Consider the following 21,250-nt stretch of genomic DNA (forward strand, 5'->3'; position numbering starts at 1 on the left):
GGTAAATTCGTGAACAATCTTCTAAAGGAGTGCACCCCTATATGTGAACAAGGGAGGGAACTAAGGGTGCTGTCATGGGCTTCCGAAAAATACCGTTACTGGTACGTAACTTAATACTTTATTCAGACTCTCATGACAGCACCACGAGAGAATTACAGAGATGTAAACTAACTTAGGGAGGGACTACAGTCTGCAGCACCCTTAGCCCAAAGGTGAGATCTGAGGAGGCACCCATGTCTAACCGATAGTGGTTAAAAATGGTGGAAGGAGATGACCAGGTGGCCGCCTTACATATCTGGTCAATTGACACTCCAGATCTCTCTGCCCAAGATGATGCCATGGCACGCGTGGAATGCGCCCTCAAATTCTGCGGAGCGGACCGCCACCTGCTGTGTAGGCAAGAGAGACAGCTTCCCTAATCCAACTTGCTAACGTGCGTTTTGATACTCTACATCCTTTCCAGGGACCTTGTAAGGATAGGAATAATGCATTCTCCTTCTTCCAAGGATCCGTGGCTGATAAATATTTAAGTAAGCATCTCTTAACATCTAATGCCTGAAGTTTTTGTTCCTTCGGATTGGTCGGATTAGGGAGGAAAGAAGGCAGAACTCTCTCTTGTGTCCTGTGAAAGTGTGATGCTACTTTGGGAAGGTATGCCGGGTCCGGCCTTAGGATTACTCTATCCTGTAAGAACTCTGTGTAAGGGGGCAATCTGGAAACTGCCTGTATGTCGCTTATTCTACGTGCGGATGTTATCGCTACCAGAAAGGCTGCCTTAAGTGATATAACCTTTAATGAGGCCGAATCTAGAGGTTCAAATGGTCCTTCTGTCATGGCTGTAAGGACTAAATTTAAGTCCCAAGGTACACATCTGTCTTTGTGTATGGGTCTCGATCTAGCCCCTGCTTTGCTGAACCTTGCTACCCAATAGTTATTGGCAATATCACATGCAAACAGGGCCCCTAAGGCTGAAACCTGTACTTTTAATGTACTTGTGGAGAGACCCAATTCGAGACCCCTCTGGAGGAATTCCAGAATTTGTTTCGTGGGAATTCCGTCCCTGACATCAAACTAAAAGGTGGACAGGAATCGCCTCCAGGTTCTAGCATAGATATTTGTGGTAGTTTGTTTTCTGCTTTTCAGGAGGGTATCAATTAAATTTTTGGAGAACCCTCTATCCTTTAATAATGTCCTCTCAAACACCACGCCATCAAATGGAGTCCCGCTACCTGTGGGTGGCTGACTGGCCCCTGGTAGAGGAGATCCGGAAGGTTCGGCAGTACCCAGGGATCGCATACAGACATGGTCGTTAACCATACGAACCAGGTCCTCCTGGGCCAGAAGAGGGCAATTAAAATGACCCTTGCCCGATCTTCCCTGATCTTCCTTACTACCAGAGGTAGGAGGTTTAATGGCGGAAAGGCATATGCTAGAGAGAAGTCCCATCTTATCAGGAGGGCATCCACTGCCAGTGGATTTTCCTTTCTACCTCCGGGTGACCCCACTTGCGGACAATCTGGTTGTAAATATCTGTGTTTAAAGCCCATTCTCCTTGCTTTAGGGCCCTGCGGCTAAGAAAGTCTGCCTTCATGTTGTCTTTTCCCCTGATGTGGAGCGCAGTTAAAGATTGAAAATTTTTCTCGGCTATCTGAAGGAGACGTTCCGTTATCCGCATCAGGGCGTCGGAACGAGTTCCACCTTGGTGGTTGACATAGGCTACTGCTACCTGGTTGTCCGAGAGTATCCTCACATGATGGCCCTGTAGGTAGATAATGAGTTCTTTAACTGCCAACTCAATCGCCAACAGCTCCCTCTGGTTAGATGAGGTCTCAGCATCGGAGTCCCAATGTCCCTGTTACACTATGTCCCCCATATGGGTCCCCCAACCCAAAGGACTAGCGTCTGTGGTTATTATGCGGGTTATCTGCGTCACCCAGGGTACCCCCGAGGCTAAGTTTCCGTCATCGAGCCACCACCTAAGAGATGTAAGAGTCGAGGGGCTTAGTAATACCTGACCCTGTAGGGAGCCCTCTAAGGCCCTGCTATTAACAAGAACGTCTTTCTGAAGGGCCCTAGTATGGAATTGTGCCCACTTGACTGCTGGGATACATGAGGTTAGAGAGCCTAACAGCGACATGGCCTGCCTGAGGGTCATGGAGGGTTTATCAATTGCCCGAAGAACCTGCTGCTGTATCTGTTGTAATTTATCTAATGGTAACAGACACTGCTGAGTTTCTGAATTCAACAGCAAGCCTAGAAACTTCTAGACCCTTAAGGACTGAAATCGGGATTTCTCGTAATTTATTATCCATCCGAGGTTCTCTAATCTGGACTTAGCTTTCTCTATCTGGGATAGACAATGGCCCACCGAATTTCCCACAATCAAAAAATCATCTAAGTATGAGACAATTAAGATATCAACTTCCCGTAAATGAGCCATAACTTCAGCCACTATCTTTGTAAATACCCGGGGTGCTGCTGAGAGACCAAAGGGAAGGGCTCTATACTGATAATGACGGACTATACCGTCTATTGAACCCGCCACTCTCAGGAACTGCTGGAAATCTGCGTGGATAGGTACATGATAGTACGCGTCTTTCAAGTCCACGACTGCCATAAAACACCCTTCAAACAGCATTTTTATTGTTGAATTGATGGATTCCATTTTAAAGGTGCGATTAACCAAAAACTCATTAAGGAAACGCAAATTAATAATCGTTCTAAATGTTTTATCCGGTTTTTGGATTAGGAATAAGGGAGAGTAGAAACCTCTACCTCTCTCAGATTCCGGAACCTCAACCAGGACGTTTTTCAGGCACAGGCTCAAGACCTCCGCTTCTGAAGCAGCTTGTTCGAGGGGTGAAGATCTTAAGGGAGTTGGTTTAAAGGTATCCCGTGGAACCTGACTGAACTCCAACCTGAGCCCGGTGGATATTACATTCCGCACCCAGTCACTATTGGTGATCTGTAACCATACTGGGAGGAAGGATGACAGTCTACCCCCCACGGGAATTGCTAGTCATTGGTTCGGTCTCTTCCGTTCTCTTGACGAGCGCCTGAACATGAAGCCCGTACTTCTTCTCCTTCTATCTTCCCATCTGGGACGGTCTCTATTAGGTGAAGGATTATGCCTTCTCCCCTGACCGAATCTCCTTCTATTAAATAGATAATGGTATGATGCGGACCAAAGATTTGGGAATTTTTTCTTATCGTCCCCGGCTTTCTCAAGCAGTTCGTCCAGGACTGCTCAGAACAAAAACTCCCCCTCACACGGGATAGTACAGAGTTTCGCTCTGGATTGAATGTCTCCCTGCCAGCACTTTAACCACGGGGCTCTACGAGCCGCATTAGAGAGTCCTGCTGCCCTGGCGGCCATTCTTACTGCATCAGCCGAGGTATCTGCTAGGAAGGCTGCGCCCTCCTGGATTATTGGTAGGGCCCCAAGAATTTTCTGTCTAGACGTTCCCTGTTTTAACTGCGACTCTAACTGGTCCAACCAGAGCATCATGGACCTGGCCGTGCATGTTGATGCTACTGCTGGTCTTAAGGAACCGGCTGCCATCTCCCAGGTACTTTTAAGGAAGGTATATGCCTTCCTATCTAAAGGATTTTTAAGGGACCCCATGTCCTCAAAGGGTAGTGAGGATCTTTTTGATGCCTTTGCAATTGCCGCATCTAATTTGGGGGCCTTGTCCCACGTGTTCACTGTCGGATCATCGAAGGGGTATCTACGCTTGAGGGCTGGTGGTAGCGACCCTCTTTTATCTTTTTTTCCACTCTCTGCGGATCAGATCCTGAATTTTTTCGTTCAATGGGAAGACTCTTCGCTTCCTCTGCTCCAGCCCCCCGAACATGACATCCTGCATGGATAACTGAGGCTTAGGCTCCTCCACTTCCATTGTCCCTCTGACTGCTTTTACTAGCTTGTCTACTCGGTCAAGCGGCAGACAAAACCGACCAGAATCCTCTTCTTCTGAGGAGGACGAGTGAGATGAAAGATGGGAGCCCTTACTTCTCCTCCACTCTGCCGAGGAATCGGACTCCACCGGATCCCCACCCCTTAAGCTTTCTGGTTGGGACAGGGATTTTAGAGTTTCCTTCATCCCTGCCCTGACTATGTCCCTTAAACTCGCAGCTACCACGGGCGACTCCTCCACCACTGTCTGCTGGATACAGGGGGACACAACCTTTTGGGGCATGAGTCTGGTAACGGGCATGCACAGAATGCGCATTCCTTGTGTTTGGTTTTACTTGTAGCTATCTTCCCCTAGAATAAAACACAGAAGGAGGCCCCATCACTGAGTGAACATTCACGAAGATCACTTACCAGTGCCACAATCAAGTACCGAAGAATGAGGGGGATTTTTCTCAGTCAATGCTCCTGTCCGCCTAGAGGAGCCTTTATGACTGGATTGGTCACTTCGTCCCGCACGCTCCTTACTGTCACGGGACTCTTTCTTCTTTTGTTTGACCTGCCGAAGGTCATCCTGGCGCGGCAGTGATGATTGTCGTTGCTGCTGCTGCTGCCGCTGCTCCTGATCGCTCTCCATTACTGTGCGCAATAATGTGGCCAAGGCATGGCACCCATCTAGGGTCCTGCCTATATACCCCTCCTCCGGACAGCAGATTCCCTTCTGCCGCGCCCTCCCCTCTAATAGGGCCCCCCTCCCCAGCTGGCGCCGCTTCTGGCAGGTGAACCGGCGCTTACCGGCGTCTCTCCAATGGGCGCCGCCATCTTGGGTCCTCGCGCCTGCGCAGTGGCGCCGCCGACCCGGAAGCGACCACAGGCCCTGCCCCCTGATGTCACCGCGACTCTGACGTGACCGGAAGTCACGCGGGATGCCCGCGCGCTCCAGTATGCAGCACTCCCCGGCCTCATCACCCTGCAGCCGCGCCGGCCGCCCTGACCACCGCGATCGCGTCGCCGGAGCTGGGAGCCCCCAGGGGGGCATACATACCGGCGGCGGCTTCTTCTATGGAGATGGACCCCCTCCGGACTCCGCTCCTTGCTGCTCACGCCACCGCCGTGCCACCCATCCTGGGCCACCGTGGCGTCCTCAAGGAGCTCCGCACCAGGCCGAGGTAGGAGACCCCCTCGCTACCTGCATCGGCCGACCGGCCTGGGATCCAGTCTTCTGTAGGATCCCGTCCGCTCAGGAACAGGAAACCAACTGATGCGTGGGAGAGGTGCCGCCCTTTTGTATCTGTAGGTTTCCTTTTCCTGAAGGGCGGATCCCCTCTCTCGTGGTGCTGTCATGGGAGTCCGAATAAATGTTGGCCTACTGAAATGTATGTTCAGTAAATGCACTCAATACATGGTTGGGGCTCCTTTGGTATCAATTATTGCATCAATGCGGCGTGGCATGGAGGCATCAGCCTGTGGCACTGCTGAAGTGCTATGGAAGCCGAGGTTGCTTTGATAGCAGCCCTCAGCTCGTCTGCATTGTTGGGGCTGGTGTTTCTCATCTTCCTCTTGACAATACCCCATAGATTCTCTATGAGGCTAAGGTCAGGTGAGTTTGCTGGCCAATCAAGCATAGTGATAATGTTATTTTTACACCAGTTATTGGTACTTTTGGCAGTGTGGACAGGTGCCAAGTCCTGCTGGAGAATGAAATTTCCATCTCCAAAAAGTTTGTCTCCAGCTGCGTTGACTTTGGTCTTGATAAAACACAGTGGACCTACACCAGCAGATGACATGGCTCCCCAAATCATCACTGATTGTGGAAACTTCACACTAGACCTTAAGCAGCTTGGATTGTCTGTCTCTCCACTCTTCCTCCAGACTCTGGGACCTTGATTTCCAAATGAAATGCAAAATTTACTTTCATCTGAAAACAACACCTTGGACCACTGAGCAACAGTCCAATTTTTTTTCTCCTTGGCCCAGGTAAGATGCTTCTGGCGTTTTCTATTGGTCATGAGTGGCTTGACACAAGGAATGCGACACTTGTAGCCCATGTCCTGAATATGTCTGTGTGTGGTGGCTCTTGAAGTAATGACTCCAGCAGTAGTCCACTCTTTGTGAATCTCCCCCAAATTTTTTAATGGCCTTTTCTAAATAATCCTTTTAAGGCTGTGGTTATCCTGGTTACTTGTGCACCTTTTTCTACCACACTTTTTCCTTCCACTCAACTCTCCATTAATATACTTGGATACAGCACTCTGTGAACAGCCAACTTCTCTAGCAATGACCTTTTGTGGCTTACCCTCCTTGTGGAGTGTGTCAGTGACTGTCTTCTGGACATCTCTCAAGTCAGCAGTCTTCCCCATGATTGTGGAACCTACTGAAACAGACAAACAGACTTTTTTAAATGCTTATTGGTCGCCCTCCCAGGGCTGTGGGGTACTCGGTACCGGGCCGGTGTCAGGGGAATGTGTCACAGCAGCGGTGACCCGGTCCATGGCCCTGGGCGCTCAAATCAATGGTGGAATGTATATGTAGTTAATGGAATGGAATAGTTTGTGACGCCACCTGTGGTGTTTGGCAAGCAAGATGTTAGCCAACGCTGCATGCAGATCCTCTGGGGCTGATGGTGTGTTGCAGCATAGATGGTATAGCTCCCCACAGGTGAAGCTGTAACCCCAGGGCAGTGTGTAGGCGCAGGTAGTGTAAAGAATGATACCTAGATGTAGCGGTGCTGGCGGCGTTGGCGCACAATTGAATAGAAGACACCAGGGCTTGTAGTTCCAAAGCTTTACTCACAGATCGTGCTACACACTGGTGTCTGCCTCCGTGCCGTGTCCTCTGGGGCAGAGACTCAATCAAGCTCCCGGGCAAGTCAGGCTTCTCCTCTCCAACACTCCGCCAACATGTACCTTTCCTGAATGACTCCTCTATTGTGCCTTTTAGTGTGAAGAGCTCCAGTACTGTGGTACTCTGAAGTTCCTCCTGTCAGATGTTCCTAACAACTCTCCTTGTATGGCAGACAGCTGTAGCCTACTTCGGTGACTCCCTTTATCCTGAGTCCTGGCTCTCTATACAGATGCTGTTGTGCCCCAAGTCTTGGATGGGAGTAGTGCATTTACAGCCAACTACTCCACCGGTGTCTGCTGCAGAACCATAAGTGTCCATACAACCTCGGGGACCGGGCCCCGGTCTTGCGCTGAGAACCTATAGGCAGGGTTCCTCTTCCAACCCACAACTCCTCTCTGTTCTCCTACTCCTTCGTTCCGCGCTGTTCCTTCTCTCTCTTATGGAAGCTTAGGTTGCAGTTCTATGTCTTTCTCCTTCTGTTCCTTTCCCGTGCCAGCTGGCTTAGGTCACTGAGGCAGCTGCAGCACTCCTTCCTCCATCCCTTCTTCCAGGGATCCCCACTCCTCCCGAGTGGCTTCCTTCCTCTCTGACCCTCTGTCAGACTGACCTGTAATTCTAAACTTTCCCACTCTTTTATATCTAACTCCACCCACCTCCCAGCACATCTCGTGTTACGACGCAAGGACCCACGAAAGGTGCTCTGCTATCCTCTAAGCATGGAGCCGCAATCTGGTCCATTGCTGAACTATCCTGTGTGTGGGTGTAGGTGTTGGAGTGTGGAAAGGAGTTCCCAACTTACCTAGGTGGTGGGGCACTACACCTTAGGAGAAGGTGCAGTACCTCTGTGGCGACTGAGCCTCAGGGGCGCCACACTTAGGAAGCCTTTGCAGGTGTTTTTTGTTAATTATTCTAATTTACTGAGATAATGGCTTTTGGCTTTTCATTGCCTGTAAGTATAATCATCAAAATAAACAGAACTAAACACTTGACATAGAACACTCTGTTTGTAATGACTCTATATAATATATGAGTTTCACTTTTTGTATTGAAGAACTGAAATAAATTAACTTTATGATGTGTGACAGTCACCAGTAATGTAATAGAGGGGAGATATGTGTCACTATGCCTAATGTTGTATTTCCTCCAGCACAGTAAGTGTTGGGAGGGTTATGTTATGGGCTGGTTTTTAGGGGGACATTCATAGAGCGGGTGGGATAGTGTCTCCCCCTACAGAGCTAGCAAAGCTGTGTGCCGACAGGACCTAGGTGAAGTCACAGTCATGTGATCAGTCTTGTGGTTCAGGAGTCACATGGTCTGGGCTTAAATGGCTGAAGGAAAGAACTTTCAGTGTTCAGGGTGTTCGCCTGGAGATGGAGCACTGTAGGAGAGTGCTCCAAGGAGTAGAGAACCTGAACCATCTGTGTTCTGTCAGCCGTGAGCGGGAAGGACCCTGGTCACTGAAGGACTGTGTTTGTTCTGCCACCATTTTGTTTTGTTTTCCTATTTTGCCCAGAGGGCTGTATTTTCTTTACTAACCCCTCCTCCGTTGGTTTATGCTGCCTACAATAAACCAAAAGGAACTTCTTAAGGCCCCAGAGTACCCGTGTCTACCTCCGTGTGCAGCCAAGTGAGCCGCTCTACCACAGATGATATTCTAATTTTGTAAAAAGCACCTGTATATGGTGGAGAAACCAGTCGTAAATTCGCATGTACTTAAAATACCACTATAATACTACGCCTATGTACAAGAATATAACTACTATAATACTGCTCCTATGTACAAGAATATAACTACTATAATACTGCCCCCTATGTACAAGAATATAACTACTATAATACTGCCCCCTATGTACAGGAATATATCTACTATAATATTGCCCCTATATACAAGAATATAACTACTATAATACTGCTCCTATGTACAAGAATATAAATACTATAATACTGCCCCTATGTACAAGAATATAACTACTGTAATACTGCTCCTATGTACAAGAATATAACTACTATAATACTGCCCCCTATGTACAAGAATATAGCTACTATAATACTGCCTCCTATATACAAGAATATAACTACTATAATACTGCCCCCTATGTACAATAATATAACTAGTATAATATTGCCCCTTTGTATAAGAATATAACTACTATAATACTGCCCCCTATGTACAAGAATATAACTACTATAATACTGCCCCTATGTACAAGAATATAACTACTATAATACTGCCCCTATGTACAAGAATATAACTACTATAATACTGCTCCTATGTACAAGAATATAACTACTAAATACTGCCCCTATGTACAAGAATATAACTACTATAATACTGCTCCTATGTACAAGAATATAACTACTATAATATTGCCCCTTTGTATAAGAATATAACTACTATAATACTGCCCCTATGTATAAGAACATAACTACATAATACTGCTCCTATGTACAAGAATATAACTACTATAATACTGTTCCTATGTACAAGAATATAACTACTATAATACTGCTCCCTATGTACAAGAATATAACTACTATAATACTGCCCTCTATGTACAAGTATATAACTACTATAATACTGCTCCATATGAACAAGTATATAACTACTATAATACTGGCTCCTTTGTAAGAATTTGAACACAACTTACAATTCATAATTAATTTAGAATTACAATTTATAATTTTACTTCAATATTAATATGTACAGTGATGGAAATAAGTATTTGATCCCTTGAGGATTTTGTAAATTTACCCACTGACAAAGACATGAACAGTCTATAATTTTAAGGGTAGGTTAATTTTAACATTGAGAGATAGAATATCTAAAATCAAATCCAGAAAATCACATTCTATAAATTATATAAATTTATTTGAATTTTGTAGTGAGAAATAAGTATTTGATCCCCTACCAACCACTAAGAGTTCTGGCTCCTACAGATCAGTTAGACGCTCCTAATCAACTCGTGACCTGCATTAAAGACAGCTGTCATACATAGTCACCTTTATAAAAGACTCTTGTCCTCTACAACATGGGCAAGACCAAAGAGCTTACTAACAATGTCAGGGACAAGATCATAGACCTGCACAAAGCTGGAATGGGCTACAAAACCATAAGTAAGATGCAGGGTGAGAAGGAGACAACTGTTGGTGCAATAGTAAGAAAATGGAAGAAATACAAAATGACTGTCAATCGACATCGATCTGGGGCACCATGCAAAATCTCACCTTGTGGGGTATCCACAAGGGACCAGGACTACTTCACCGCATCAATGGGAGAATAGATGGAGCCATGTACCATAAAATCCTGAGTGACAACCCCCTTCCCTCTGCCAGGACATTAAAAATGGGTCGTGGCTGAATCTTCCAGCAAGACAATGACCCAAAACATACAGCCAAGGCAACAAAGGAGTGGCTCAAAAAGAAGCAGATTAAAGTCATGGAGTGGCCTAGCCAGTCTCCAGACCTTAGAAAACTTATGGAGGGAGTTGAAGCTCCGAGTTGCCAAGCGACAGACTCAAAAACTTAATGATTTAGAGATGATCTGCAAAGAGGAGTGGACCAAAATTGCTCCTGACATGTGCGCTAACCTCATCATCAACTACAAAAAATGTCTGACTGCTGTGCTTGACAACAAGGGTTTTTCCACCAAGTATTAAGTCTGGTTTGCCAGAGGGATCAAATACTTATTTCTCACTGCAAATTGTAAATAAATTTATATAATTTATACAATGTGATTTTCTGGATTTTATTTTTGATATTCTATCTCTCAATGTTAAAATTAACCTACCCTTAAAATTATAGACTGTTCATGTCTTTGTCAGTGGGCAAACTTACAAAATCAGCAAGGGATCAAATAATTATTTCCTTCACTGTATTAAGGATCCTCTATAAAGAGGAAGGTAGGGCTCTTTCCTAGCAACAGTGAATTAGTTTGGTGGACCATAAATAAGGGTTCATAATTGAGGCCAACAGAAGGGATCACATTAGTACGCTAAACACTGCAGCTATTTTTGAGAGGCCTGGAGAATTTCTAAGTGTGTGCTCCCCAGAAAAGACATTTCCCATACTTTTAGCCATCAGTACCTCAGGGTCCATCTCTTGCAGCTCAAAGTCCAGTTGGGCCAGCTCCTCAGCTGACATTCCTTTCATGATCTCATCTTCATCTATGTCCCGATATTTCTCCAGCTCCTTCTGGTAAGACATGGTGGGGGGGGCGGTGGTGGCTTTTCAGCCTCTTCTAAGAAAGAAATATCAAAAAAGTTTGAGAAAAAGAAATCACTACAAGAGTTTCTCCAAAGTTACAGAGAAAGTTGGACCGTATAACTGTTCATGTTCTTTGGGTCCTTCATAAAGTTTTCAAAGTCCTGGTCCTTATCATGTAGTTTGAACAGCAGAGGAAAGGTCTCATTATGGGGGCTAGATGGGATTTACTCCACCACCATGTAACATCACCTGAGATCTTGTTCTACCAAGACTAGACTTCACAAACACCGCCACCAAAAATGATCAATCACTAGAATAAAGACCTTAATATAGGGGCAAGACGGGACTTATCGAATCACCATTATATGTTATAGGTTGAACTCGATTGTCTACCTTCAATGTTAAAAGCTACGAAACTATGTAACATCACCTGAGATCTTGTTCTACCAGGTCTGGTCCTACTGTAAGCAGGTTGCGGGGATGCAGTGCCAGACAAAAGGCAAAGCAAGGGTTAACAAATTTAATAATAATTATTATTATTATTTATATAGCTACAACATATTCCGCAGCTCTTTACAGTTTAACAGTTTCAAAACACAAGTCATAAGTAACAACGTAACAATACAATAATTAAAGCAAAATAAGATGACCCTGCTCGTGAGAGCTTACAATCTACAATGAGGTGAGGGAGATACAAAGTACAGGTGTGGATTTACAATGATGGTCCAGCCATCTTGCGGGAGTGAGGGATGGATGGAGATAGTGAATGGGCTACACACGCACACTTACACATAGAATGACTTTGATTAGTGAACGTGATAGGCCGCTCTGAACAAATGTGTTTTGAGGGAGCGCCTGAAACTATGCAAATTGTGGATAGTCCTGATTTCTTGGGGTAGAGCATTCCAGAGGATAGAAGCAGCACGGGAGAAGTCTTGGAGTCGGGAGTGGGAGGTACGGATTAGTGCAGAGGTTAGTCGAAAGTCGCTTGCAGAGCGCAGCGGTCGGTTAGGCCGATGGACAGAAATGAGGGAGGAGATGTAGGGGGGTGCTGCACTGTGGAGAGCTTTGTGGGTGAGAAAAAAGTACTTTGAATTGGATCCTATAATGAATGGGCAGCCAATGTAAGGACTGGCGAAGAGCGGACGTGTCTGAGTACCGATTAGTCAGATAGATGACCCTGGCTGCTGCATTAAGTATGGACTGGAGAGGGGATAGTCGAGAGACGGGGAGGCCAATTAATAGAGCATTGCAGTAATCCAGGCGGGAGTGGATCAATGCTACAGTAAGGTTTTTTGTTGTTTCCATGGTGAGAAAAGCGCGGATTCTAGAGATGTTCTTGAGGTGTAAGCGGCAAGAGCGGGCAAGAGATTGTATATGGGATGTGAAGGAGAGATTGGTGTCAAACATAACACCCAGACAGCGCGCCTGCTGCCGGGGTATTATTGTGGTACTTTGTCGCCCTCCCAGGGCTGTGGGGTACTTGGTACCAGGCCGGTATCAGCGGGATGTGTCACAGCAGCAGTGACCCGGTCTGTGGCCCTGGGCACCCAAGCAATAGGGAGATTGAATGGTGGAATGTAGTTAATTGAATGAATAGTTCGTGATGCCACCTGTGGTGTTCGGCAAGGGAGGTGTTAAGCCGACGCTACATGCAGATCCGCTGGGACTGATGGTATGGTGCAGCAAAGATGTAAAAGCTCCCCACAGGTGAAGCTGTGGTCCCAGGGCAGTGTAGATGTGGTTGGCACGGGGATGTAGCGATGCCGGAAGGGTAGGAAGCAGACAAAGACACAGCGGGGTGCAGTTTCTGTACCTTTACTTGGCAAATGCAGTCCAGGGTCCTGATTACAGATGGTACCAGAGCAGGCTAGCCTGGAAGCAACTCAGGGATTCTCTCTCAGCAGATGGGCTGTGCATTCTCCTTCCTAGCGCTTATTTGAGGTGTCTCCAGTACCGAGTTACACTGAAGTTCCTCCTAATTCTCTTCTCCTAGCACTCCTCGTATGGCAGACAGCTGTAGCCGCTATTCCTCTCTTGGCTCACTCCGTGCTGTTGTGCCTCCGAGTCTTAGATGGGAGTAGTGCATTTACAGCCTCTACTCCTCTGGTGTCTGTTGCAGGACCATTAGTATCCATACAACCGTGGAGACCATGCTCCAGTTCATGCGCTCTCGATGGAGATGAGCCTTTCCTCCTTGCTCGATCTCCACACTTCTTCCTCACGTCTGCACACTTCACCCTCCTCACACTAACTACTCCCTCCTTCCTCCCGGCCCTCAGAGAGCACTCCTCCCCTTATTTCTGGTTCAGAGTCCCCCCTGCTGGCCTGGAGTGGAACTGTGTTGCATGTATAGGTTAACTGCGAGAGAGACCCTTCACTGCTTCCAAGCCTGGCATTGCCCTCCCTGGAGGAAGGCAAAGCCACTGTGGCGGCCATACTCCTGGGGGCACCACAGAACCACCCACGGAGAGGGAAATGTCAGATTTAGGGAGGCTAGTAGACGGCGGGAGCAGAAGTTCAGTTTTGGAGAGGTTGAGTTTCAGATAGAGAGCGGAAATGATGTTGGAGACTGCGGACAGACAGTCACTGGCGTTCTGTAGTACAGCGGAGGTAAGGTCGGGGGAAGACGTATATAGTTGTGTGTCATCAGCATAAAGATGGTACTGAAAGCCAAATCTGCTGATGGTCTGTCCAATTGGGACCATGTAGAGAGAGAAAAGAAGGGGGCCAAGGACTGAGCCCTGAGGTACCCCGACAGCGAGAGGAAGAGGAGATGACGTGGAGCCAGAGAACAAAACACTGAAGGAGCGGTCAGAGAGATAGGAAGAGAACCAGGAGAGAGCAGTGTCCTTAATGTCTAGTGACTGGAGCCTAGATAGTAGGAGATGGTGGTCAACAGTATTGAAAACTGCAGATAGGTCAAGAAGAATGAGCAGAGAGTGGTCACCGTTACGTTTTGCTGTCAGAAGGTCATTGGTCATTTTGATGAGTGCAGTTTCAGTCGAATGTAGGAGGCGGAAGCCGGACTGTGAAGGGTCTAGAAGGGAGTGAGTGGAGAGGTAACGGGTAAGGCGGGAGAAAACTAGGCGCTCCAAAAGTTTAGAGATGAAGGGGAGATTGGAGACTGGTCTGTAGTTGTTTGTGCAGGATGGGTCGAGAGCGGGTTTCTTTAGTAATGGAGTAACGATGGCGTGTTTGAAGTAGGATGGGAAAATGCCTGAGGAGAGGGAGAGATTAAAGATTGTAGTTAGGTGGGTTGTGATGACTGGAGAGAGAGACTGGAGGAGATGTGAGGGAATGGGGTCGGTAGTGCATGTAGTCGGACGAGAAGAAGAGAGGAGTCTGGAGACGTCTTCTTCTGGGATGGGATCAAATGTGGAAAGTGAGCCAGGGGAAATGCAGGAAGGGATGGGAGTCACAGCACTTGGTGGTTGGGAGCAGATTTCCTGAAAGATATTATCTATTTTTTCTGTAAAGTGGGAGGCCAGGTCATCACCACAAATGTCTGTGATAGGGGCTTGTGCTTTTGGCCTGAGGAGGGAGTGAAAAGTGTCAAAAAGTTTCTTGGGGTTGTTGGCTAGTGAGGAGAACAGGGTGGTGAAGTAGGTCTGTTTGGCAAGGTGAAGGGCAGCGTTATAGGTTCTTAACATAAATTTGAAGTGGATGAAGTCTTCTGGTGTGTGGGTTTTTCTCCATAGGCGTTCAGCACTCCTAGAGCATCGCTGGAGAAGTTGAGTTTGCGATGTGAGCCAGGGCTGCTTTACTCTGTGCTTGGAGGTTCTGAGAGTGAGGGGAGCTACTTGGTCAAGGGTGCTTCTAAGAGTGTCGTTGTAGTGATGAACAGCCAGATTAGGACATGAAAAAGAGGAGATTGGGGACAGTGATGAGTGTAGGGAATCTGAAAGTGTCTGAGGGTTAATGGCTTGTAGATTTCTGAATGTGTGGTAGGTAGGAGTGAGCTGGGGTGGGTGAGGATTTGTGAAAGTGAAGGAGAGAATGTTGTGGTCAGAGAGTGGAAGCGGTGAGTTATTTAGGTGGGAGATCGAACAGAGCCGGACGAAGACCAGATCAAGGGTGTTACCGTCCTTGTGTGTCTCAGAGGTTGAAAGCTGCGAGAGGCCTAGAGAGGTGGTTAGTGATAGAAGCTGGGATGCAGATGTGGAAATAGGGCTGTTAATGGGGATGTTGAAGTCTCCCAGGATAAGGGTTGGAAGTTCTGAGGACATGAAGTGCGGCATCCAGGCTGAAAAGTGGTCAAGGAAGTGGGTGGGTGAGCCTGGGGGCTGGTATATGACCGCTACTCTGAGGGAGAGGGGAAGGAAGAGCCTGATGTTGTGGACCTCAAAAGAAGGGAATATGAGTGATGGAACTGGGGGGGATGACCTGGAAAGTGCATTGTGGGGACAGGAGTATGCCGATTCCACCACCATGTCTGTTTGTGGGTCTCGGGGAATGAGAGAATTGTAAGCCACCATAGGAAATGGCAGCAGGAGCGACAGTGTCAGAATCCTGAATCCAGGTTTCAGTGAGGGCCAACAGATTTGTGTAAGAAAGGAAGCTTGTTACAAACAGACCGTGGATTCCAGAGGGCACAATTAAAAGATGGAGATGAGGGAGTGCAAGTAATATTAATCAGATTATTTAACAGGGGGTTAACTCCTGCAGAGAGATAAATGGTTAAATGGGGGTTACACAGTTCAATAGCAAGCAAGACGAAGTTAATGAGCAATAAACAAGATAACGGCAGTTCTTTAAATCACTTAGGTCAGAGGTTTCCCAGTCCACAATTGAAGCTTTGAAGGCAGTGGCGCCAACAACTGCTGGTGGGGCGCTGTTCCAGTGGGGTCCTGCAAACAACGGTCCATCTTCTGGAGGCAGCGGTCAGTCTCCGGCACCGTCCCTGAGCCCCTAGTCCATAAGTTGGTGCGGCCAAAGCAAACAGGGTCGCAACACTGACCGAGTCCAACTGGCAAGTGTCAACTGGCAAGGTAGGCCGCAAATGTCTGTCCAGTACTCGGATTTCTCTATGCGGCATGTGCGCTGTACTCACAGTCACGGAGCTCATACAGTATGTCCCTCTCTGAGCAGCTGCCATCACCTGAATGGCTGCTCTGCATGGCTCTGCTCGGTTTGCGCTGCTCTGTGCATCCACCGATACCAGTAAATCTCTCACACAGTAAGGCTCTTACACAGCTGTCCCAGATCTGTGCTCTGCGGCCGGGAGCTTATCCCAACCAACTCTCGCTCGGAGTACTCTGACCAACACGGGTGCTGCTGCGCATCTGTCAGTCTTCGGGAACACGCCTCAGGATCCTGCAGCTGGCCCCCGCTCCTCTGCACAGCCAGGCACACGGTGCTCTGCACACACACTGTCTCACCGATACGCCCACTGAAGTTCTGCTGTAGCATGACTCCGCGCTGCCTCTCTCGCTGCGGAGCATGCCGCACACCTGCCTCCGCTCTCACTGCCGACGGAGAACTGACCCTTTCTTTGCGCCCTTCCTCCTCAATGCCTGGCTTCGCCACACCCCCTCTTCCTGGGTCATGGGGCCTGTCCTGTCCCCTATTCTTTCCCCAAGCAACATGGGACGCAGCCTCAGAAGTTTCGGACCCAGCATGATGCAGGCACCTGCAGCATGGTCTTCCTCCTTACACTTCTAAGGATGGTCATCAAAAACTTAGTTTCTTGTAAGAAACACCATAATCATGGATGATAGATGGGATTCAGCTATTCACCATATAACATCAGTTGAGATCATGTTCCCTAGGTCTGGTCCTTACAAAGATGGCCACAAAAAAAGATCAGCTTCTTTTAAAGAAAGGTCCTAAAATGTTTACAACACAGTCACGCTGTGCATGGGTTGTGTCTCTTATATATCACCATAAACGGGAACTTCCCAGCATTAGAAAATTTACAATGACATTTCTATGTGGAAGCTAGGTAGACTTTGGCCACCATGGAATCGAGACCTTAGCCAAATCCATTTCTACTCCACCCCTTTAGTTATAGGATAAATTCTTGGGTTGACCCTTTAAGGCTTTATACGCCTACCATATCCAGTTGTCCAATGTTATTACGCCCAATTCACTACACCAGGCGGGGGACTGATGACAGTCATCTACTGACGAAAATACTCTTCACTTTAGTTTCACTGATATCAAATCTCTATAATCCAGGGAAGCAGCAGCCGAGGTCTGGCTCTGCCGTAATAATGAACGGGCACCAAGTCAAGCGGGCAATCACAACATAGTGCATAACATCATACAGAGAATAACGCCATTCAGTACATGAACACAAGTGCACCGTGTATAACACCATAGAGTACCACCATACGAAATACAATACTTAACCCCATAAAAAGAAAACTACCAGGGCTGTGGAGTCGGAGTCGTGGAGTCGGAGTCGGTGCTCATTTTGGTGGAGTCGGAGTTGGAGTCGGTATAAAATGGACCGACTCCGACTCCTAAAATATATAATAAATTGGGTACAGTAATTCAATGCAGGATGTGCTGAATATTTTTTCATAGGAGTTTGGGAAAGTTATGAAATGTCCTATAAATGACTGTTATATTCCTGATCTAAGGCTACATTCACACACAGCGTTTTTCCTGCGTTTTTTGAGGATACGTTTTTCAGCTGCAAAAGCTGATCATCTTTTTAAAAAACTGCATCACCTGAAAGGTTTTTGAGCTCATAGATAATGTTTTCAATAGCAAAAGCAGATTAGAAATCTGCTCTATCTATATATCCATTTATCCATATCTGTGTCCATATCATATCTGTACCAAAAAGAATGAAAGCTGGGTAGTACACCAATATACACTCACTGGCCACTTTATTAGGTACACCTGTCCAACTGTGTGTTAAGACTTAATTTCTAATCTGCCAATCACATGGCGGCAACTCAGTGCATTTAGGCATGTAGACATGGTCAAGACAATCTCCTGCAGTTCAAACCGAGCATCAGTATGGGGAAGAAAGGTGATTTGAGTGCCTTTGAACGTGGCATGATTGTTGGTGCCGGAAGGGCTGGTCTGAGTATTTCAGAAACTGCTGATCTACTGGGATTTTCACGCACAACCATCTCTAGGGTTTACAGAGAATAGTCCGAAAAAGAAAAAAAATCCAGTGAGCGGCAGTTCTGTGGCCGGAAATGCCTTGTTGATGCCAGAGGTCAGAGGAGAATGGGCAGACTGGTTCGAGCTGATAGAAAGGCAACAGTGACTCAAATTGCCACCCGTTACAACCAAGGTAGGCAGAAGAGCATCTCTGAACGCACAGTGCGTCGAACTTTGAGGCAGATGGGCTACAGCAGCAGAAGACCACACCGGGTACCACTCCTCTCAGCTAAGAACAGGAAACTGAGGCTACAATTTGCACAAGCTCATCGAAATTGGACAGTAGAAGATTGGAAAAACGTTGCCTGGTCTGATGAGTCTCGATTTCTGCTGCGACATTCGGATGGTAGGGTCAGAATTTGGCGTAAACAACATGAAAGCATGGATCCATCCTGCCTTGTATCAACGGTTCAGGCTGGTGGTGGTGGTGTCATGGTGTGGGGAATTTTTTCTTGGCACTCTTTGGGCCCCTTGGTACCAATTGAGCATCGTTGCAACGCCACAGCCTACCTGAGTATTGTTGCTGACCATGTCCATCCCTTTATGACCACAATGTACCCAACATCTGATGGCTACTTTCAGCAGGATAATGCGCCATGTCATAAAGCTCGAATCATCTCAGATTGGTTTCTTGAACATGACAATGAGTTCACTGTACTCAAATGGCCTCCTCAGTCACCAGATCTCAATCCAATAGAGCATCTTTGGGATGTGGTGGAATGGGAGATTCGCATCAGGGATGTGCAGCCGACAAATCTGCGCCAACTGTGTGATGCCATCATGTCAATATGGTCCAAAATCTCTGAGGAATGCTTCCAGCACCTTGTTGAATCTCTGCCACGAAGAATTGAGGCAGTTCTGAAGGCAAAAGGGGGTCCAACCCGTTACTAGCATGGTGTACCTAATAAAGTGGCCAGTGAGTGTATATTCTGTTCTATCTAAATATCTTGATTATTGGATCATAAAAATGATTAAATGTCTGAGGTTCACATTGTACTACAATACATTTTTCACTTAAATATAAGCAATATGTGTGGGAGTCGGAGTCGTGGAGTCGGAGTCGGAGTTGGAGTCGGAGTCGGTGTAAGGGAAATTGAGGAGTCGGAGTCTGAGTCGCAGGTTTGGCTTACCGACTCCACAGCCCTGAAAACTACCATATCAGTACATTGATAAAATCAGAATATATTGCTTAACACCATACAGGACAAAGCATCCGAAAGAAGAGGTAATAATACAGCACCCATGGGGCATATGGTTCACAACCCACATTAAATTGGAAGCAAGAACAACCCTGAATGGCCACCAGTCTCCAAAAGCTATAACAGGGGCCTAACTATACTACATACAGCCTTGTATACACACCAAGCGGGACACATGAAGGGTCCTCAGTGGAAGATCTTATTAATACCCCAAATCTGAAGAATTTCGAGCAGAGACGTTGCTGTCATTATAGCCAACAGCATTTGTCTGCAGCCAACAAACAGTTAATCGTCTCTAGGCAGTACACTGACTCAGCTGGGGCCACCAAAAGCCTGCTGAGATAGTCATCTAAACTGCCAGAGGCAGAGACTGATACCCAAAACGCCCAATATACAGCCCAGTATACAGGAGACGTGGCACTGTACAGTGTATATATACAGAATAATACAGATACTGAGAATTACACCCAGTATACAGGACAGGAGAAGTGGTACTATACAGTGTATATATACAGAATAATTCAGATACTGAGAATTACACCCAGTGTACAGGACAGGAGAAGTGGTACTGTGCAGTGTATATATACAGAATAATACAGATACTGAGAATTACACCCAGTATACAGGACAGGAGTAGTGGCACTGTACAGTGTATATATACAGAATAATACAGATACTGAGAATTACACCCAGTATACAGGACAGGAGAAGTGGTACTGTGCAGTGTATATATACAGAATAATACAGATACTGAGAATTACATCCAGTATACAGGACAGGAGAAGTGGTACTGTGCAGTGTATATATACAGAATAATACAGATACTGAGAATTACACCCAGTATACAGGACAGGAGAAGTGGTACTGTGCAGTCTATATATACAGAATAATACAGGTACTGAGAATTACACCCAGTATACAGGACAGGAGATGTGGTACTGTGCAGTGTATATATACAGAATAATACAGATACTGAGAATTACATCCAGTATACAGGACAGGAGAAGTGGTACTGTGCAGTGTATATACAGAATAATACAGGTACTGAGAATTACACCCAGTATACAGGACAGGAGAAGTGGTACTGTGCAGTGTATATACAGAATAATACAGGTACTGAGAATTACACCCAGTATACAGGACAGGGGAAGCGGCACTGTGCAGTGTATATATACAGAATAATACAGATACTGAGAATTACACCCAGTATACAGGACAGGAGAAGTGGTACTGTGCAGTGTATATACAGAATAATACAGGTACTGAGGATTACACCCAGTATACAGGACAGGAGAAGTGGTACTGTGCAGTGTATATATACAGAATAATACAGATACTGAGAATTACACCCAGTATACAGGACAGGAGAAGTGGTACTGTGCAGTGTATATACAGAATAATACAGGTACTGAGAATTACACCCAGTATACAGGAGAGGAGAAGTGGTACTGTGCAGTGTATATACAGAATAATACAGGTACTGAGAATTACACCCAGTATACAGGACAGGGGAAGTGGTACTGTGCAGTGTATACATACAGAATAATACAGGTACTGAGGATTACACCCAGTATACAGGACAGGAGAAGTGGCACTGTGCAGTGTATATACAGAATAATACAGGTACTGAGGATTACACCCAGTATACAGGACAGGAGAAGTGGTACTGTGCAGTGTATATACAGAATAATACAGATACTGAGAATTGCACCCAGTATACAGGACAGGAGAAGTGGTACTGTGTAGTGTATATATACAGAATAATACAGATTCTGAGAATTACACCCAGTATACAGGACAGGAGAAGTGGTACTGTGCAGTGTATATACAGAATAATACAGATACTGAGAATTACACCCAGTATACAGGACAGGAGAAGTGGTACTGTGCAATGTATTAATACAGAATAATACAGATACTGAGAATTACACCCAGTGTACAGGACAGGAGAAGTGGTACTGTGCAGTGT

At 46.4% G+C, this 21,250-nt stretch overlaps 1 protein-coding gene across 1 annotated transcript in view; it reads right to left on the reverse strand.

Annotated features, from left to right (window-relative positions):
- The window catches only part of TMOD4 (tropomodulin 4), a 52,954-nt gene that overhangs the window by 18,564 nt on the left and 13,140 nt on the right, over positions 1 to 21,250 (reverse strand). The window contains exon 2 of the mRNA XM_073567014.1: positions 10,841 to 10,994. Coding sequence (XP_073423115.1) covers positions 10,841 to 10,960 — 120 coding nt within the window. The 5' untranslated portion in view covers positions 10,961 to 10,994. The remainder of the gene's footprint in view (positions 1 to 10,840; positions 10,995 to 21,250) is intronic.

The sequence above is a fragment of the Dendrobates tinctorius genome, unplaced genomic scaffold (genome assembly GCF_039654945.1).
Source record: "Dendrobates tinctorius isolate UK_male_01 unplaced genomic scaffold, ASM3965494v1 ptg000019l, whole genome shotgun sequence".
NCBI lineage: Eukaryota > Metazoa > Chordata > Amphibia > Anura > Dendrobatidae > Dendrobates > Dendrobates tinctorius.